Source organism: Cebus imitator, unplaced genomic scaffold, assembly GCF_001604975.1.
Source record: "Cebus imitator isolate Cc_AM_T3 unplaced genomic scaffold, Cebus_imitator-1.0 Scaffold137, whole genome shotgun sequence".
In the NCBI taxonomy this organism is placed as follows: domain Eukaryota; kingdom Metazoa; phylum Chordata; class Mammalia; order Primates; family Cebidae; genus Cebus; species Cebus imitator.
Genome location: NW_016107452.1, coordinates 694,182 through 714,591, shown reverse-complemented (window position 1 = coordinate 714,591; position 20,410 = coordinate 694,182). Strand labels below are relative to the sequence as shown.

The following is a 20,410-nucleotide window of genomic DNA, read 5'->3' as shown; positions in this document are numbered from 1 at the left end:
AGCAAGTACAGCTCCAGATAGGAATATAGATCAGAGTCAGTTTGTAGTGATAGTGACGTGAATGCCCAGGGATGTCGCTTCGCTATGGCTAAAAAACTAACCACCACATTCAAAGCGTGATCACCCAGGACAGTGGTCCATGAACTTGTCCGAGTCTACAAGTCACCCCAGGATCTTGTTAACATGGTAGGATCCCCGTTTCCATCTCCAATTCAAGAGTCTGGGGACACAAAGAAATCTCAAGTACCCCCAAAGACCTGGTCAGAAAGTGGCAAACTGAAAGGCTGGCTTCTCTACAGAGCAAATAAAATGCACTAATGCTAAATTCATTTTTGACCAATGATTAAAGACACCAAAAACTTAAGCAATTTTGACTGAAATGAAAATGAAGCTTTCTTGAGTTTCACTGACACTCCCACCTCTCTGTTTCATTTAGACAAAAGTAGTCTAAATCCTGGTCCTGGTCATTTTCAGTGAGCAGGGCAGGAGTGCAGGCTTTATTGGAAATGAATGATGAAAGTGAAAGACAAGATTAGATCAATGCCTTATGATGGAAGAGCTCACAACTTGAGAATCAACGTGCCACCGCAGTCCATCAGATGTGTCTGGATACTTACTGATTTTGCAAAGCTGAAGAAGCTCTTGGTCTCTCCAGTTACCATGTTAGATGAGCCTGCAAATGCAAGATGCCCACATCAAGCAATTGTTAATGAAAATTGACATCTTGTTATGCATGAAATAAAAAATGGCAATTGTTTGGTCCAGAACTGGCAAAATCTTGAAAACAAATTTAATTAAGCTTTGGCAAAGTGAGGGGGATGAGAATGAGTCATCAGGTTGGCTATTTTAGCTGGATGTCTCTGATCCAAAAGAAATTGACATTTCTCATGGTGACCGTTTCATTACTTTGAAAAATTGCGCATGTAGCAAAAATATGATATAGGTCAACATTTGAACAAAATGATGAGTTGCTGAAATGTCTTTTTTGGGTCTGTTCTTTGAGACTGAGAAGGGAGTTCCTTAGTGAAACTACTTTTGATACTGAATTTGATTCCCCAGCAAGTAAGGGGCTTGGGGCTCTGACCTGGGCTGGGTGCTTAACTGGTGGGAGAGGTGGAACAGAGTTAAAATACAGATGGATTGGAAAAAATGGGCATAGAAGCTCACAGGTGAGAATGAAAAGAGGTTCAGGGACCTAAAGAAATGGTGTGACCCATGTGTCAGCTCCAAAGAGGACTGAGACAAGTGTCACAAGAAACTGAGCTTTGCCAGTTGGACAAGCAATATTCAGAGGGCAGATAGGAGATAGAGTTAGGAAAGATTCCCTGAGATTCTCATAAGGAGAGAAAAGTCCCTTTACAGGGTTTAGGGGCAAGGGAGGGGGAATGAGAGAGCTCTTAACAGTATGGGGAACATACAGATACCATACAGGTGCTTTTTCAATGACTTTCCTGCCCTGTCTCTAAAGATGTGGGAGTAAGTTCTTCTCAAAGAGGAGTTATTTAATATAATAATCATGTGTATTTTAAACTAATTATTTAGCCTGGGTGAACTAGTAGCCAGTTTCAGGTTGGTGCAAAAGTAATTGTGGTTTTTGTCATTACTTTTTTGGGGGGTGGGGGATAGAGTCTCACTCTGTTGCCCAGGCTGGAGTGCAGTGGCACAGTCTTGACTCATGGCAACCTCTGCCTCCCAGGTTCAAACAATTCTTCTGCCTCAGCCTCCCAAGTAGCTGGGATTACAGGTGCATGCCACCACACCTGGCTCATTTTTGTATTTTTAGTAGAGACAGGGTTTCACTATGTTGGCCAGCCTGGTCTCAAGCTCCACACCTCATGATCTGCCCGCCTTGGCCTCCCAAAGTGCCAGGATTACAGGCACGAGCCACCGCGCCTGGCCTGTCAATATTTTAAATGGCAAAAACTGCAATTACCCTTTCACCAACCTAATAATTAACCATCGCTTCTGTTTGTATGGGGTGAGTACTTCTGGTCATCACAGTACTAGACTTTAATTAGTGACCAAGTGATCACTGTAATGAATTAGATAATCGTGAAATACTCAAGTTGAATAATCAAGTTGAATTTCACCAGAATGACGTCATGAAACGGGGCAAAAATCGAATTATAGGTAAATGGTAAGGATGACTACATCATTCATCTGCATTTGACCCGCATGTTAGTCATATCCGATGTCCTTGCAATGTGTGTGGGCTCTCATTGATAATAATAAATTACACATCCACTTCAAAGGAAATACACGGCCATCATTGAAATTACTGGCACACTCCAGCAATGGAATGTTTACCTACCTCTGGTGAGCCCAGCCTTCCTTCTATTACAATGATCTGAAGGTGACAAAAAGAAGCTTGCATATCTGTACCCCTCAAATATTTATTTTATAAGCTCTTCAGGCAATAGCAGGTAAATGAGTGTTTTTCTCTGAGTTACCCAGACTTAACACTCAGTTTTCTATTGTACCTACAGGGGACAAAGGTACAAAGAATCTCAAACACTGGATAAACCCAATATTATTTAGCTTCAGAATATGCTATCTAGTTTCAAATACTCCTATTTTAGTTTGCGGAGACTAGACTAATGTTTAAATTAGTTTGTACATCTATGACAGAAAAGAAAACAAGAGAAAGGAGGCCCTGGAGCCTTGTTTTGCTGAAGAAAATCTTTCCAGTTTTTTTTTTTTTTTTTTTGAGACAGAGTTTTACTCTTGTTGCCCAGGCTGGAGTGCAATGGCATGATCTCAGCTCACCTCAGCCTCTGCCTCCTGGGTTCAAGCAATTTTCCTATCTCAGCCTCCCAAGTAGCTGGGATTACACTCTTGCACCACCATGACCAGCTAATTTTGTATTTTTAGTAGAGATGGGGTTTCTCCATGATGTTGAGGCTGGTCTCGAACTCCTGACATCAGGTGATCCCCCTGCCTCGGCCTCCCAAAGTGCTGAAATTACAGGCATGAGCCACCACGCCCGGCCCCCAGTTGTTTTTTATACATCTCTTCCACTCCTAGGAGCTCAGAAGTGGATGTAGAAATAGATGAAAATGGATATGTGCTCCATCTATCCCAGGCTCCATCCTGAGTGGGACACTCAGGAATAGTTGAGGGGACAAAGAGTGTGTACTTCTCAACTTCTCCAATAGTGAAGATCCTCCCTTAAAGCCCCCACATCCGAGCTACGCTTCCCCACCCTACTGTGGATCCTTCATGTCTTCTGTATTTTTGAATGTTCTTTGAAGTCGTTAATATTTTCCAGCTTTGCTACCCTCATGGGTGGTTCTACTCACATCAGTGACCACATTGGCGTGGTCTTACTTTATCCCACTTGAAATAATGGGATATATGACGCTACACACGTTATTTTATAATTGAAAAGAAATCACAGCAATAGAAACATAGGAAACATTAAAAAGTGAAACTCCCCAATCCTACTAACCCAACATAACAGCATAATGCACTTTTCATAATTCGCTTTTTTGCTGACCACATCCCTGCTGCTGTTCAGCACTCACCATATAAAATGTAGGTTCCCAAGGGCTTGAGAAGACTGAGACCTTTTCCAGTGTTGTCTCCACAGAGGCAATCCAAAACGATGTCCACGCCTTCAGCCGAGATTCTAAATGGTGAGAAGGCAAAGCAAAATCCTGTGACCTGTCAGGAGCCACACCACCAATCCCTTTCCTTTCCTGCGTCATATTGTTTGATTCCCACCATAAGGAACCCTGAGAATGCCAGGAGTAGCTGTAAACAGGGCAGTTGCCCAGGAGGTAGATTTATCTTCCTGGATCCAGTGATAAAATTTCACACAGCCGGAGGCAGCTAAGAGTCTGGTTGGTAGCTGGCACTGGGAACCAGCCTGCGCTGGAGGAATGAACATGGGGTCAGCGGGTCTGAGTTTGCATCTAGCTCCTTCACTCAAATTCTCTAGCTTCGGCTTTCTCCCTTGTAAAGTGGAGCTAGTATTGTGTGTGTGTGTGTGTGTGTGTGTGTGTGTGTGTGTGTGTGTAAGAATGGAGGCTCAGGCTTGTCACAGAACAGTCATTCAGTTTCTCAGTTAGCAATTCCTATTTGTAGAGCAAGAGTTGGTTGCCTGGCTCTGTTCAAGGTGCTGGAGAGATGGAATGAAACAAACTAGTATGCTCCCTGTTTTCGTGGGGCTGCGGCTCTAGCAGGGGCTGACCTTCCCCCTGCCAACCTCCCTTTACAGTGAAGACATAAAGCACGTTAATCTAACTTGTAAGCTTCTGTTCCTCCAATGTCCAGGGGCAACCTAAAACTGACTCCAAGAGGAAGAGGATTAAATAGAGATGAACTTCCTCCAGCAATGCGAGGCTGTGGAGTAGAAAGAAGCCACATTTGTACTGCATTAGACAAAGCAGTCTTGATCTCTTCTTCTTCTATTCATTTATTTATACATTCATTGATTCACTCACTCACTCATTAACGCATGTAAGCAACTTTTACTGGGCTCCTATTGTGAGAAGTCCATACAGGAGGGGCCTGTAGAACAGGAAGGCTCTGGAGATTGTGCGGAAGATATTCATGCCATGCCCACGGAGATCCCTATTCTGGCAGATCCCTGCTCTGTTCAGACAAGAATGGCATTTCCTTGTGTTTGCAAGTTTGCAGGATTATCTTGTCTTAGCAAATACCTCAATGTTTCTACCTCCAAGTTCACCCTAGCAAAATTTAGGCATTGCAGCATATGTTAACACAGCTGGGTCCTGTGTCTATAGTGTCACTAACTAGGAAACTGCACGTACATCTCCTGAGTGCAGAGACTAAGTCAGCTTCCCCATGCAGCTGAGGCTTTATGTGACTGTGCCCTTCAAAAGCCCTCATGTCACGCCTAAAATGCAGCCCACTACCAAGGCGCATCCCACATGATCAGCTTAGCTTCCTGCCTAATAGAGCTCTTATCTGCACAGGGGTGTCCCCTGAGAGTTCAAAACAAGGGAATTAGGACAGTGGATCTGAAAGCTAAGTGTGTACTGTAATAACCCGCACGTTGGTTAAAACACAGATTGCAATCTTCCCCTTCTTCTCTGATTCTGTAGGTCTATGATGGGGATTTGCATTTCTAATGTTTCCAGGTGATGCTGCTGATCATTCCAGCTCTGCACTCCGAGAATTGCTGATCTAAGCCAGTTACTCAGGAGCCAAACTGGCATTTTTTTTTTTTTTTCAACAAATTAACTAATTTGTTCATTAGCTATCCAGGACTGGGCGCTGCACTAGGCACTGGGGAATGTAGTGGTGAGCCCAAATAGATGTGCTTTCTCCTCTTTTTGGAGCGTGTAAGAGGCAGATATTTACCAATAATTACACAAATAAATGTTAAGTTGAAATGTAGTCTCATGCCACTAAGGGACTCTAAACTTGTGTAAATTGAGAATTTTCCCAATCAGGGCTATCAGAGAGGCATCCCTAGGGAGGGAAGGAGTAGAGTAGGTAAAGAGTAAAGGGAATGGTGTCCTAGGCAGAGAGAAGAGCATGTGCAAAGGCCCTGTGGTGGGAGGCAGCCTGGGAAGCAGCCAGTGTGGCTCAAGTAAAAGAACAAAGGGGCGCTTGCTTCGAGGTTGAACTGGAGAGCCAGGCAGGCGTTGGAGCACACGGACTCTTGGTTGGTGGGCTTCAGGTTGGTGGTGAGGTCTTTACTTTGCGTTATGGACTGGGTAATTGTGCTCCTGTTACCGTCACTCCTGCCCAGGTCTGTTTTCTGCCCAGTTTGCTCACTCCTGTGGGAGTGAGGTCCTGCTCTGCTTTTGCCAGCCAGGCCTCCTGAGCCATCAAGTCCTCCTAGTGAACTGCATTTCCCCAAGACCTCTCCCCTTGCCTGCAGGATGCCCACCTGTGGTCAGAAGCAGCCTCACCAATATTAGGCCACACATACCTTCTGCTGTACCCCTGAAGGGTCTGCTAAGCCTTGGATTTTCATCCTCTGATGCTCCTCACATCTGCATTCCACCTGGCGAGCCACATTCTCTCCCACAAACTGCCAGTCATAACTCCTTGTATTAGTCCCACTTTGACCTGTTGCTCTGTCCACTGGACTCGGCTTCTGCAGAAATGCAGGGCATGCCCAGAGCCAGCAGTGGCCCATAAACTCCTGTGCATGTCCCCATCTTCACCTCTCACCGACAGCTCAAGGCATTTGGCCTTTTGATTGTCCCTAGAGCTTTCTGACCTCAGGGCCTTTGCATGTGCTGTCATCTCTGTCTGGACAGCCTTTCCCCTGCTCTCCTTAGAACTGGTGCCTACTCATCCTTTTCAGATCTCACTCACAAAGGACATTCCCAGAGGAGCTATAACTAATCACTCCACCTGAAACAAGTCTCCATTTTAGTTTCCTTTATGCTTCAGTGTCTACACTGGAGATACCTTTTAGTACCTATCAGAGGTTACAATTATTGATTGATTGATTGATTTTCTCTCTCACCAAAATTTAAGCCCCATGAATCAGAGGCCATGTTTGTGCTACTTATGATGATATCTACAGCTCTTCTCTTCCTGCTGGATATACTGTTGCTTCTCAAGAAATAGTGATTGACCAGAGGAGTTCGCAAGTGCTTCAATGAATGGGTAACTGAATGAATGAAGAAAACAGTTTAAGACTGGTATTCTGTGTCTCTACATGTGTGCTTCCTTGGAAAGGAAATTCATATTTCAGAGCTCTCCTATATAACAGCTATTCCATAATTAACCCTCAAAAAAGTCTGTAAGGCAGGCATTTTAACTCCACTTAAAAAAAAAATGAAATCAAGGCTTACAGATGCAGCCATCTTGCCCAAGCTTACCAACTAGCACAGCTGGAATTCAATTCTAGGTTTAGTTTAACTCCAAAGATGATGGCCTTTTCACCACTCAGAATTTAAGACTTAATAAATGTTCAAGCCAGTGTTAAGTGTGGAAGCATCACTTTAGCAAGCAGCTCTCAGAAGCAGCCAATTTAATGTAGTCTTTGGAGAAATCAGGCTTAAATTTCGTCTTGAAATAAATACACGTACATTGAGAGTCTTATGTTTGATCAAAGTTTGACCAGGATCAAACATCTAGGCCAAAAGATTTCTCTTTTTAAGCTGGTTTCCCCCCAGAGTTTATAGGAGAGACCCAAGTTCAGAGTCCCACAAATTTACCCTTAATTTCCAGCCACTGGATGACCATTTGCTAAGTGTTTACTTCACGTTAGGCACTGTGCATGCTGAGTTGGGAATACACAGAGAAGGCTAAAATAAAGTTTGCCCTGACCATCCAGGAGCTCATGGGCTACAAGTGGAGACATCTATAAATGGACCAAACACACAGTGATCACTGCTCCAATAGAGCAACTTAGGGGTGTTGGAAGATGACCCTTTGTTGAGGATTGGCAAATGACCAGGTGACAAAGGGAAGGCATTTCTCAGAGAATAGTGTAACAGCTTGACCTAGGACAATGAGAAGGTTTTGGGACACTAATTGTGGCAATGAGGAGGCCTGGCTGCTGATTCCTTCTGGAAGGACCCTAAGAGTGGCTGTCACAACTAACAGCTAACATGGAGGTGGGTAGGCAGCGGGGAGGCAAGGGAAACAGTGCTGGGCTTAGGAATATAAATTTTATTTCAGTGTTAAGCATCTAGTCCTGCTACTTACATGCTGTGTGACCTTAGGTGAGTTACTTAGCCTCTCTGTGCCTTCTTTCCTCAACTGTGGAAGGGGATGATGGTGATAACACCTACATTTTCTTTATGAAGGTTGAATGAATTGATGCAAATGGAACACAGAACCAGCTCATGGTAAGTTCTGGGTCCATGGTAACTTTGATTGATTTCCATTTTTCAAAACGGCTCAACTTCCAGTCTTTTGGTTGGGAAGAGGGCATGAAAATAAAGTATGAAAAACCTCTCCAACTCAACCATCAGTCTAAGCAACCTCAGGGTGGGTGGAGACACCAGCCCAGAAACCACTGGAGCTGGGGCTTGCTGCTCTTGATCTTCCAAGGAGAGTATGTCACACTCTTGAGCACTTACTCTGTCCCAGATGGAGTGCCGAGAGCTTCCTAAGTGTTTAATCCTTGAGACTGGATCTTGCTCTGCTGACCAGGCTACATTCATGTGTCATGCCAATCCTCTGACTCTGGGGCCGTCATTATCCCCATTTGATAGATGAGGAAACTGAGGCTCAGTGAGGTCAGGTGACTCACCCCAAGGCCTACTGCATAGAGTGGGAAGATCTTAATTTGTTCCATCACATCTAGAAACCAGGCAACGGCATCAGAGTTGAAGTAGGGTTTCACAGGGTAAGTAGTGGCCAAGCCCGAGGTGACCACCAATATCACTTCTATGCCATGAAGGTCCCCAGCAGGGATGAGCAAAGCTGGGGGCTGCTCCCTTGGGCTTAACACTAGAAGGAGACACTTGTGGGTCTCCTTCATATTCAGGCCACCAGCCCCTTTTCCCCGCCCCTCCCCTCCGCCGCCTCTCTCTTGGCATTTCTACGGTTGAATCACATGCATATCCAGGGGTCAGGAAAACCACAGATCCTCTCCTTCCTGCCGTCTTTGCATCTTTTTGAAGGTCAGTGGTCAGGTGGAGGTTGCGAGAGGGGAGGGGAGGTGGCTTCTGAGGGGGAGAAGTTGGGCAGAGGCAGATATCATTCTCAGGACCTGAGGGTGAGGAGGAGGCTTTTGCCCTTTCTGTTAAACCATTCCAGCAGCTATTGTACCTTTCGAGGGAAGAAATGTTTCCTCGGGTACGAATTTCAAAATTGAAAAGTGCTCTTTTCACTTTGAACCTTCTTCAATCATGACAAACCCCATAAAAGGATCCTACTGAACTGGACTTGGTTGGGTCTGTTTAGAATGTTCCCGGTCCCATAAGCACCCTGTCTCAGTGACACCCACATTGAAAAGCGCTGCAGTAGCCCTTTTAATGAAATAATCATGAAAATCACAAGTGCTCGGAGCTGGAAGGCTCATCAGAGAAACGAGGGCTATCCTCATTTCTGTGCCTCCCCACCACCCCGCAGACTCTGGTTTTTGGGGGTGTTCACCACTGCCTGCATATATATATATATAATTATGACATGAAAGCAAAGAGGGTGTGGCAGAAGGCCAAATGCAGCAGTTCCTTTGTGTGCTTTTTCCTGCTGCCATAAATCTCTGCGGATTTAAAAAGCAAACACAAATAGCCCCAGCTTGGGGATTATATGAGCCAAATTCAGCAGCAAGACACTTTGGAGTTGCTGATCCAAGACCTTCATGTCTGTCCTTCCTGTGTCCTCATCCCTGGCCCCTGGGTGGTGAATGCTGCTTCTTTCTTTCTTGCCCACACAGATCAGGGAAGAATTTCTTTTGAGTGGTGGTAGGTTCCCACAGAGCCAGTACTGGGAGAGAAACCCGTCGGACTTGCCAAGAAATGAATTCCCCTTTATCGTGACTTTGCTGTCCAGCTGGGTCTTTGGCTCTCCACTCCGTTTTCTCTTTCTGAATCCCTTTTTCTGAGAATTCATCTGTGCCATGGCTTTAACCATCACAGCATGAGACAATTTCCAAGTGTCTGGCACTTAGTAGGCTTTTCACAGGGTGCCAAGCACCATGCCTGGCACACAATAGGCTTCTTACAGAGGAGGGGACACAGTGCCTACTCTACCATAGGCTTCTCACAGAGTGCCAAGCACAGCACCCAGCACATGACAGGTTTCTTCCAGGGGACCAAGCATAGTGCTGATGTGTGGTAGTTTTTAACAGAGTACCAAGCACAGCACCCAGCACATGATAGGTTTCTCACAGGGGGCCAAGCATAGTGCTGATGTGTGGTAGCTTTCAACAGAGGGCCAAGCACAGCACCCAGCACACGATAGGTTTCTCACAGGGGACCAAGCATAGTGCTGATTTTTGGTAGGTTTCAACAGAATGCCAAGTACAGCACCCAGCACATGATAGGTTTCTCACAGGGGGCCAAGCACAGTGCTGATGTGGTAGGATTCTTGGTGTTTACTCTTAGTAGTTCCCATCTGTACTTAGCAGTACTACCTCCAGGAATCCCTTTGTCCCTATTCCCTCCAGGTGATTAAACTCTTATTAATTTCCACCAGTTTTAAAATAAGCTCCCATTATGTGCCAGGCCCTGTGCTAGAAGTGCAGGAGGTCAGTCCAATCTCTGCCTTTTCTGAGTGTATACCCCTTAGTGTCACCTATCAGCGGAATCTGCAAGATTCAAGTCATTTGAACAAGTAGCTGCTCCCTCTCGATCGGGAGTTGGATTCCTTTCTCCGCCGGCTTTGTGGTCCTTTGGCTAGAGACTGTGCTTTATCCCAGGTCCCTAACTTCCAGAGCCAGCTCATGTCTATCAGTTGGAAAATGTTCAAAAGGAGTGCTTTTTTAAATCATTAAGACTGGGTCTTGTTCTGCTGCCCAGGCGCAGTGCAGTGGCATGATCCTAGCTCACTGCAGCCTCAAACTCCTAGGCTCAAGAGATCCTCCTGCCTCAGCCTCCCAAGTAGCTGGGACTACAGGTATACAACCACTACACACAACAAATTGTTTTTTAGAGATGGGGGCCTCACTATGTTGCCCACGGTGGTCTCAAACTCCTGGTCTCAAGCGATCCTCCTGCCTTGGCCTCCTAAAGTGCTGGGATTCTAGGCGTGAACAACCACACCCAGCCTAAGGGAGTGGCTTTGTACTCACTGGGGCTCCAGTCCCATTTTCCCTGGCCTGTTATGCAGGCCCCCACTCTCGCACTGTTTTTATCTTGTCTAAAGGAAGTCATTATAGCTTCCAATGCTCATTGTCTAACAATAACAAAAAGGAAAAGAAGTCTTGGTCTCATCTTGCAGTATTTTCCCTAGTCATCGGTCATTCTGTCTTATTCTCCTTCAAAATCTCTATAGGCACCGCCTTCTCCCTTGCCCCTCCTGCTACTGATTTTGGAGGTCTCTTCTCCCACTCATCCTGTGCACGGCAGCCAGATCAGTTTTCTTTAGATCCGCCTTTCAAAACAGTGCTTAACTGCTTCAAATCTGCAAAGAAGTCTACATTTCTAACATAATCCACTGTTTACTCCATTTAAGGGCTTTCAAGAGCCACATCAATCTAGTCCAGTTCTTCACCAGGGTCTGGAGATGTTTTATACTTTCATGACTTGAAGGGCAGGGGGGTGCTACTGGCATCTAATGGGTAGAGACAGGGGATGCTGCTCAACATCTGCAATGCACAAGGTAGCCCCCCCCGACAACAGAATGACCCTGCCCCAGATGTCCACAGTGCTAAGGTTGGAAGCTCTGATCTAACCCCTTCCTACCATCCAAGCACCTCTCAAAGCTACATGCTTTAATACAGGCAACCTGGCTTCCTCCATGTTGGAGGAGCAAGCCGCCCTCACTGCCTGAGAGTGTGTGTGGGTGCTAGAAAGATCACAAGCTCTGGAACCACAGCCAATGGAGACTGAGTCCCGTCCCATTTATTTGCATGGCATTTACTTAACCAGGCTTGCTTTGCCTCCCTTTGAAAAACGAGGACAGTATTTACTTCATAAAATGTGTAAGACCTAAAAGAGAGCTCCTATGTGTTCTTCAGGCTTCCATTTAGGCATTGCTCCCCCGTGCCTCCGCAGTGCCCTGTACTTCCCTATCGGCGGCCAACCCCATTGTCTTGCATGAGGATATACTTGCTTTGCTAACCATTGTATCTTCATAGTCTGTTTGCAGACATCAACAATATAGATGGTCCTCCGTGTACAATGTTCTCACTTAATAATTTTTCACCTGTGTGATGTACCCACACAACTGTTCAGCTTCTCACTCTTAGCACAGTATGTAGTAAGCACGAAAAACCCTGAGTTGTACGTACCTGACTGCACACAACTCGTGGTTTTCAACACTTAAAAGTGTTGAAATTTTCAATATTTTATTGTAAAATAGGCTTTGTGTTAGATCGTTTTGCCAAACTGTAGACTAAGGTAAATTTAGGGTAGGCTAAGCTAAGCCATGATATTCGGTAGGTAAGGTGTATTAAATACATTTTTGACTCATGATATTTTAAACTTATGAGTTTACAAGGATGTAACGCCATTGTAAGTTGAGAGGCATCTGTACATGAATAAATGGAAAAAAACAAAAGGTCTGAAATAATTTGTATACCCATTTCCCACCCAATGAAATATTAAAATGTTGTGTTTTGTGGGTGTTTTTTTTTTTTTTGTTGTTGTTGTTGTTTTGAGACAGTCTCGCTCTTCCACCCAGGCTTGAGTGCAGTGCCATAATGTCAGCTCACTGTAGCCTCCACCTCCTGAGTTCAAGCCATTCTCCTGCCTCAGCCACCCGAGTAGCTGGGATTACAGGTGTGTACCACAGCGCCCAGCTAATTTTTGTATTTTTAGTAAAGATGGGGTTTTACCATATTGGCCAGGCTGATCTTTAACTCTTGACTTCCAGTAATCCTCCCACTTCAGCCTCCCTAAAGTTCTGGATTTGTAGGTGTGAGCCACCCTGGCTGGCCTTACATACATTTTTGACTCATGATATTTTAAAATTCTGATGGGTTTACAGAGATATAACTCCACTCTAAGTGATGAAGCATCTCTATATGAATGAATGAATGAATGAATGAATGAATGAACAAAAGGTCTGAAATAACATTGTATACCCATTTCCCACCCAATGAAGTTTTAAAATGTTATTTGATTTGTTTTTAAGGCAGGTTTTTTATAGCTTTATGGAGATACAATTGACATACAGTAAACTGTACATATTGAAAGTGTTACAATTTGGTGAGAGATGAAATATGTTCACTCCTGTGAAACCCGCATCACCATCCACGTAATAAACATATCCTTCACATCTGAAAGTTTCCTCGAGCCCTCTTGTAAACCAAGAGGAGTTTTGCAGAATAGAAAGCTCATAGAATCGAACACCTCTGAGGCCAAATCTGCTCCTACCTTTCAGTCTCCTTATCTGTAAAATGAGGAATGTTCACCTTGTAGGATTGTCTCAGGTGCACAAAAAATGGTCTGACTGAACTCGTAGCAGGGTAGTAGGAGATCAACAAAGCGTGGCTCTTATTATCTGCCTGTTCTGTCCAAGATTCCCTTGTGTGGATTCTCTCACACTTCCTCCACCTACTGAAATCGATCGCACCCTTCAAGTGCCCCTGAGGGGCTGTCCATCTTGACGTGCTCTCTCTGATCATTCTGTTTCCCTTATTTCTAAAGCCCTTGCAGTCAGGTACACACAACTCAACATTTCTAACGCTTTGGCTTGGTTTCAGTCATAATCATCTCTCTCCTCATACAGAGAGACAAAGAAACTGACGTAAAGGTTAAGTCTGTATCATAAATATATATTTTTTTCTATTCCTTTTACAATACCTGACTCAAGGCTGAGAATGTGTTCAAAGGAGGCTTCCCGATTGACTGGCTTATAAAAGAGTTTTCATCTCAAGAAAATTTTATCTTTTTTTTTTTCTGGTTCATCATATACATAATAGTGTGACAATATCTGTGATCAAAAAATAAGGAGAAATCATGCCGCATTCCACTCCTATTCCATGTTAGTGGTTGGATTTTTTGCCTTTCCTTTCATTTTATGTCTACATGCACTGAGAATTTGTACAAAGCTGTGATCACAGAGTAGATTGAATTTGGCATTCTGCTTTTTTCACTCATTGTGCTACCATGGGCATTTTTTTTCATTTTGTGGCCATCTTCATAATTATCATTTTTTAAGGGACTGCACAATACTCAAGCATGTGGGTGTCGCATAATCTACTGAACTGTTTCCCTTCTGTTGATTGTGGAGGCTCGTTCTGAATTTTCACTATTGCAGACAATGCTATAATTCATTCTGTCAATATGTGCTGAGCACTTAGAATGAAGCAGAAGCAGGGCTTGGCTCTGCAGCAGGCAGCCTCCTACCTAGAGCTTTGCTCTTCTTATTTCCTAAGAGTAGGTCTGCTAAGATGAGAGGTCATGTCAACATAGTTCTAACTTGCTGGGCATTTTGAGTGTAATCCCAAGGTCTCTACTGAAAAACACAATGAGGCTGGGTGTGGTGGTTCATGCTGTAATCCCAGTAGTTTGGGAGGTCGAGGTAGGTGGATCATCTGAGGTCAGGAGTTCGAGACCAGCCTGGCCAACATGTTGAAACTCTGTCTTTACCAAAAATACAAAAATTAGCTGGGCGTGGTGGCAGTTGCCTGTAATCCTAGCTGCTTGGGAGGCTGAGGCAGAAGAATCGCTTGAACCCGGGAGGGGAAGACTGCAGTGAGCCAAGATCGCACCACTGCACGCCAGCCTGGGTGACGAGTGAAACTCTGTACCAAACAACAACAACAAAAAAAACAATGAACTGCGGGAAGTCACATTTGTAGGAAGGTGAGGGTGAGGGGGGTCTCAAATGCCTTTTGCTCCTCTGACATCAGCAGAAATCGGTGATTCGGGGGCTAAGAGAGTAGACGCAGGGCAGTGGGAAGATGAGAGGATGGGGCGGATGCTGAGGAAATGGGGCAGGCTGGAGTTCCCTGGTTATGGGCTATTACTTTTTCAGAAGAGATACCGTCTCCCTCCCACTCCCTACATTCTGCCAGCTGGACTGGCCTCCTTTCAGGTTCTTAAGTTCAAACTTTTCCTGACCCAGGACCCTAGCCCATGGCATCCCCTGCTAGTCAGAAATGCCCTTCCTTTGACCAGCTTCTTACCCCTCAACTCTCAGCCAAAATCCCACTCTGTGATTGACAAGGTTTCTGATTTCTCCATCAGTAAGTATTCACTAGCACCTTGCATTTCGGTACCAGAGCACATGTCAAAAATGTGAATCGGTTACTTCTCTTTATAGTTTTATTTTTTGTCCTCTCTCTCCCCCATTAAGACTTTATGATTCATGAGGACAGTGACACTCAAGGTGGCATTGCTGGATCTCTTGCCCTGGCATAGTCTCCAAGCCATCACAGACACAAAGCACAGATGTATTAAGCAATCATATATGTGAATACGTGAAAGAATGCTTGCAAAAATACTACATAAGGGAGTCAAAGAAAAAATTACTGAAGATACAAGATAGCTCATTTTCCAGACCACAGCTTAAGAGACTCGAGTTAAAGAGGAAGAACTACCTGAGGGCTATGGAACTGGCAACTGGATGTCTTCAAAGTTGGCCTGCAGCCTGTAGACATCTGAGAAATAGAGGGTCAGCTTCTAACATCTAGCTTTAAGCTTTCCTTTCACATCCTGATGGAACTATGGGGACAACCTTAAATTATATACAATGCCCTGCATTCAAAATTTAAAAACGAATCTGAAAACCCAGACCATCAGAACCCCCTCTTTTTAAAGAAACTTCCCAAGTTTCACCAAATCAGTTCTAGAACTGTCATCTCAAGTAACCAGCTCTCCCATCGACTTGTCCTTCAGTTTTCCCACCTTCATCCGTGATTTGAAGAAAATTATTTCCTTTTGGAGAGAGGCTCTTGCTGTCACCCATGCTAGAGTGCAATGGCATGATCTGAGCTCATTCTAACCTCTGCCTCCCAGGCTCGAGTTATCCAGCCACCTCAGCCGCCTGAGTAGCTGAGATTACAGGCATGCACCACCATGCTCAGCTAAGTTTTGTATTCTTGGGGGGGCATGGGTAAAGACGGGGCATCACCATGTTGGCCAGGCTGGTCTCAAACTCCTGGGCTCAAGTGATATGCCCTCCTTAGCCTTCCAAAGTGCTGAGATTACAGGCATGAGCCACTGTGCCCAGCCTTGTTTCTTTATTATGATACTATCTGGACAACCTAATACTTTTGTATATAACAATTTTGTGTTGGAAAATGAGAATGCCAAAACAATGGCTCCGGCCTTAATCTGAATCCTCAGGAGCCGTGAGTGGCATAGACCCTCAGAACAAGCGTGTAGCCCAGAGCAATAGTCAGAGTGAGACACATAAATCATCTGAAAGCATGGTGACAGCTGGGTTTCCAACTGACTCCGTGTGTTGACACACACGGCCATGATCAATAACTTCAGAATCACAGGTTATAAACCATCATGCTCCCAGGTGACGGCAACAGCCAGCAGATGATCTTGCAGCCCCAGCCTCCCTCCTCCTATCCATCCTCTCCACACCACCAGCGACTGCTCAAAACTGAAATCAATCATAGCACCACTTTGGTCCTGCAGTGGCTCTTGGTCTCACCCAGGTTGGAGTCCAGTCCACATTTCCTAGATTGGTGTATGTGGTCTTTATGTGCATCGGACACCTGTCTCCTTGCCCAGCCTCACCTCAGGCCCCTCCTTCCCTTTTCCCCCAGGTGTCCCTTTGCCAATATATATAATTAGATGAGATAACAAGACATCACTGGACTTGCACCCCAGTAAACCTTGTTGTATTTCTCCTAGACTCAGAGGCACTTCCATTTCTCAGTATGCACGCACATGGCTTTCCCTTCCCAGAGCAGCCCCCTCCTTGCCCCTTTCTTCCTATGGGTAATTTTGGCTCATGCTTCATTCCTTGGAGAGGTGCTGTCTGTACAGGAAAATCATGGGCTCCAAACTTGAAATGCCTGGCTGGACTACAGGCTCCACCCTTTACTGTCAGTGCCAGGTGGTCTGGGTGCATGCATTGTTAAGGTTTCTCAGTTTGCTTTCAGTAAGGGGTAGCCAATGACCTGAGCAGTAGTGCTAGAATATGAGCAGGGTGTGTGTTCTTTCTGGGACTGGCTCATAAAACCTCCGATTCATAACCCTTTGGAGCTCTCTCCCCATTTGCTGGCTAGAAGCAAAGGACCTTAAGACCCAAGACAATAGTGGAACCATAAGATGAAAAGAGCCGGAGTCTCTGAATGTTCTTACAGCAGATCATCCACCAAATATCCACCTTAAGCTGTCATGTGAATGAATGAGAAATAAACTTCTACTTGTTAAGATGGTTGAATAGGAGCTAGCGTAACTTTAATAGCTTTAAATAATTAGCTTTGCAAGTTACTTAGCCGATTTGTTCCTCGGTGATAATGGTGGGGTTGCTAAGAGGATTAAATGAACTAATACATGTGAAGTATTTGGCACAAAGCTAGTAATACTAAGCCCCCAATATACTTTTGCTATATATGATGATGATGATGATCCCTCCTTTATATAAGTGCTACTGCTCTGTGAGAGCAGAGCAAGGGCCAGCCTGGTGCTTTTTCAAAAGCAAACATCTTACCTTTTAACTTCTTGCACATAGTCTGCATTTCTGTCAAAGAGGTGGGTCACAGAGTCTTTGATTGCTTCATGCTTGAAAGTAGAGGCTGTTCCAAAAACAGTCACATTGGGGACAGTGGAACACAGCTGAGCCACAGCTTGGCCCTGGAAGGAAAAGACAATAGATATGTCACACATAGGAGCCAACATATCACAGCCAGTCTTTCTGGGTGTAGAGCGGCATTCCTCATTGGCACGATTGCCATTTTTTTTTTTTTTTTTTTGAGACGGAGTCTCGCTCTGTTGCCCAGGCTAGAGTGCAAGGGTGTGATCTTGGCTCACTGCAACCTCCGCCTCCTGGGTTCTAGCGATCCTCTCACCTTAGCCTCCAGAGTAGCTGGGACTACGTGCGCATGCTGCCATGCCCAGCTCCTTTTTTATATTTTTAGTAGAGATGGGGTTTTGCCGTGCAGCGCCGGCTGTTCTCAAACTCCTGAGCTCAGTCAGTCCACCCACCTCGGCCTCCCAAAGTGCTTGGATTACAGGTGTGAGCCACCGTGACTGGCCAGCGTTTTTAAGGTTGGATTAGTCTTTGTTGCAGGAGACTGTACTATGCATTGTCAGACGTTTAGCACTCCTGACCTCTACCTACTACATGCCAGTAGCATCTTCCCAGTTGTGACAACCACAGACGTGTCCAGACATTGCAGAATGTCCCCTGGGTGGGAGGACAAAATCTCCTGTGGTTGAGAATCACTGGCATAGGGGAAAGGCAATGGCAATCAGACGAATGCAAGCACCAAGACTTAACAACTGTTATCTAACCACACTGGGCTGCCCATGGCAGCAATGCCACCTACTCCACAGGGCTCTGGCAGATGTCTTAGTTTGGGTCCCCCAGAAGCCAAACCTGAGATAAGGATTTGAATGTAGGTGTTTTGTCTGGACAGTGATCTCAGGAAATAACATGGTATTAAGACAGTATAAAAGATGTGTTATCAAGGCCATATCTACCATGCATAACTGGAGCTCAATTCCCCTAAGGAATCCTGTGAGTGAGTGCAGAATACGCCTCTGCGTTATCCCAACCATGGTTAAGGAAGCTGGAGTATTTATCTAGCACATTTCCATCTGATACTTGTTGAGGGCTGCTTCTGCAATGGTAATTCTTGTGCCTGTCTGGCTTGCTCTGGTCAAGCGTCTCCCACTTAGCAACCTTTGGCATGTTAAATGCAGAAAAGATAGGGTGTGGCTGACAGCATCTTCTACAGAGAGGTGTTAAATAAGCTATTATGTAACACAGGTCAAGGACCTGGCACAAAATGTGACTTAGATACTCAATCCATCCTAATTACCTTTTCCCTTTAGGGGCTTATCATATCCATTGCTGAGATGCCCCGTCATATAAAGAAAAGGTCAGTGCAAGTTTTAAATATTAAATGGTCCAGGGGAAATCACAAATGCAGTTAGGAGTAGGTTTATTTTTCCGTATCCTTTTTCAATATGGTCAAAATTGAAGTCATTGGACAAAATATTGTGGTCACGTGTATTCAGACATTTTCCAGTAAAACCTAATTTTCTGGTAATGAAGATGCATTCTAAAACCAAGCGTTGTCTCTTTCTGGTGTTCCATCTGCCATTTTAAGGAGGGAAAATATTCTACCAGAGTCATCTGTGATGTTAATTTCTGCTTATCATCTTATTTTCATGTCTTCATGCTAGCGGACTAAATCAGCTTGGCAGGTCAATTTATGGAAATGTTATCTTATCACCAGTTGCAATTAAAGGCAACATTGAGAGAATCCTAGAATGTCAGGGTTGGAAGATCATCCAATTACCCCCTCCCCGTAACTGCTCAGTAGTTGAAGAAGACATTCAGAAAGGTTAAGGTTACCCACTTTTTCAGAGGCAAATCTGGGATTCAAACATAAGGTCTCCTGGTTTCCAGTTATTTCATTTTCTATTGTGTTATGCTGTCTACTTATTTTGACATTTTAAGCTAAGCAGGCTTTAAGGTTCCTACCTAAAATAGACGTGTTGCTGGCACACTCCCTGGGAGGTCAACATTTCAGAATATGGGCGTGAACCTGAGACTCTGGACAGGCTATAGTTCTCTGTCCTAAGAATAGCTTTGACATTTGTTTAATTCTCCTGCCTCCCACGTTTTATAAAACAAAGAGAGGACTCTCTTTTCTAGTGAGTGTAAATATCAGCAACCAATGCAGCAATTCTCTAAAATTTGCTGGTTTCAGATATGTCATAGTTACAGCTCCATATAGGAGAGGCTTGAGCTAGCCTTCTTAGTACTGGGATGGGAAATTAGAATTCATTCCAGTATCCCTATAGTCCTTTCTGCCCTCTGTCCTGAGGCAAATAGGACATTTATTCATTCAACTACTTTTCAACTTTCTATTCTGTACTGCTTGCACTGTGCTATGGATGCCAGAGTGTCCAACATGATTGGTGTGTGTTAATCTCCAGTCCCAAGCTACCCACGAAGTCCTAGATTTGCATCTCTATCGTTTTGGCATCTGTCTCCACCTGGCTGTCCCAAAAGCAACACATCGCACTCAACTGATCCAAAACCTAACTCGTGGCCATCTCTGAATGAGTTACTCCCTGAGTCAGTTTCCTAGGGCTGCTGTAACAAAGTCTTACAGTCCCAGTGGCTTAAACAGCAGAACTTTCTTTTCTCGCAGTTCCAGAGGTTCAAAGTCAAAAATCAAGGTATTGGCAGGGTTGGTCCCTTCTGAGGGCTATGAGCGAAAGATCTATTCCAGGCCTTTCTCCTCGGCTTGTAGATGTGCCTCTTCTCCCTGTGTCTCTCCACACCGTCTTCCCTCTATGACTTTCTGTGTCTGACTTTCCTTTTCTCATGAGAACACCAGCCCTATTGGATGAGGACCCACTCTAATGACCTCAGTTTAACTTGACTGTCTTTGTAAAGACCCAATGTTCAAATAAAGCAACATTCTGAGGTGCTGGGGGTTAGGGCTTCAACAGATGAATTTGGAGTGGTGGAGGTGGAATGCAATTCAACCCACAACATTCTTCTTACTGTGTTTCCTGCTTCAGCAGATGGACAGCACCATTCCCTGGCGCTGAAGCCAGGAATCTGGACGGCATCCTGGCCTCGTCTTCCTCCCTAGCCCCATCTTCCTCCCTAGCCCTCACGTCCCATTATTCAGCAAGTGTGTTATCTCTTTCTCCTTAACAGCTCTTATGATGGTCTCTTCTTAGTCTGGGTCATCACATTTTTC

At 44.8% G+C, this 20,410-nt stretch overlaps 1 protein-coding gene across 1 annotated transcript in view; it reads right to left on the bottom strand.

Moving 5' to 3' along the window:
• The window catches only part of VAT1L (vesicle amine transport 1 like), a 174,761-nt gene that overhangs the window by 88,885 nt on the left and 65,466 nt on the right, over nucleotides 1-20,410 (bottom strand). Inside the window, exons 4-6 of the mRNA XM_017541847.2 lie at nucleotides 17,173-17,315; nucleotides 3,525-3,628; nucleotides 618-673 (exon numbers count right to left, since the gene is read on the bottom strand). Coding sequence (XP_017397336.1) covers nucleotides 618-673; nucleotides 3,525-3,628; nucleotides 17,173-17,315 — 303 coding nt within the window. The remainder of the gene's footprint in view (nucleotides 1-617; nucleotides 674-3,524; nucleotides 3,629-17,172; nucleotides 17,316-20,410) is intronic.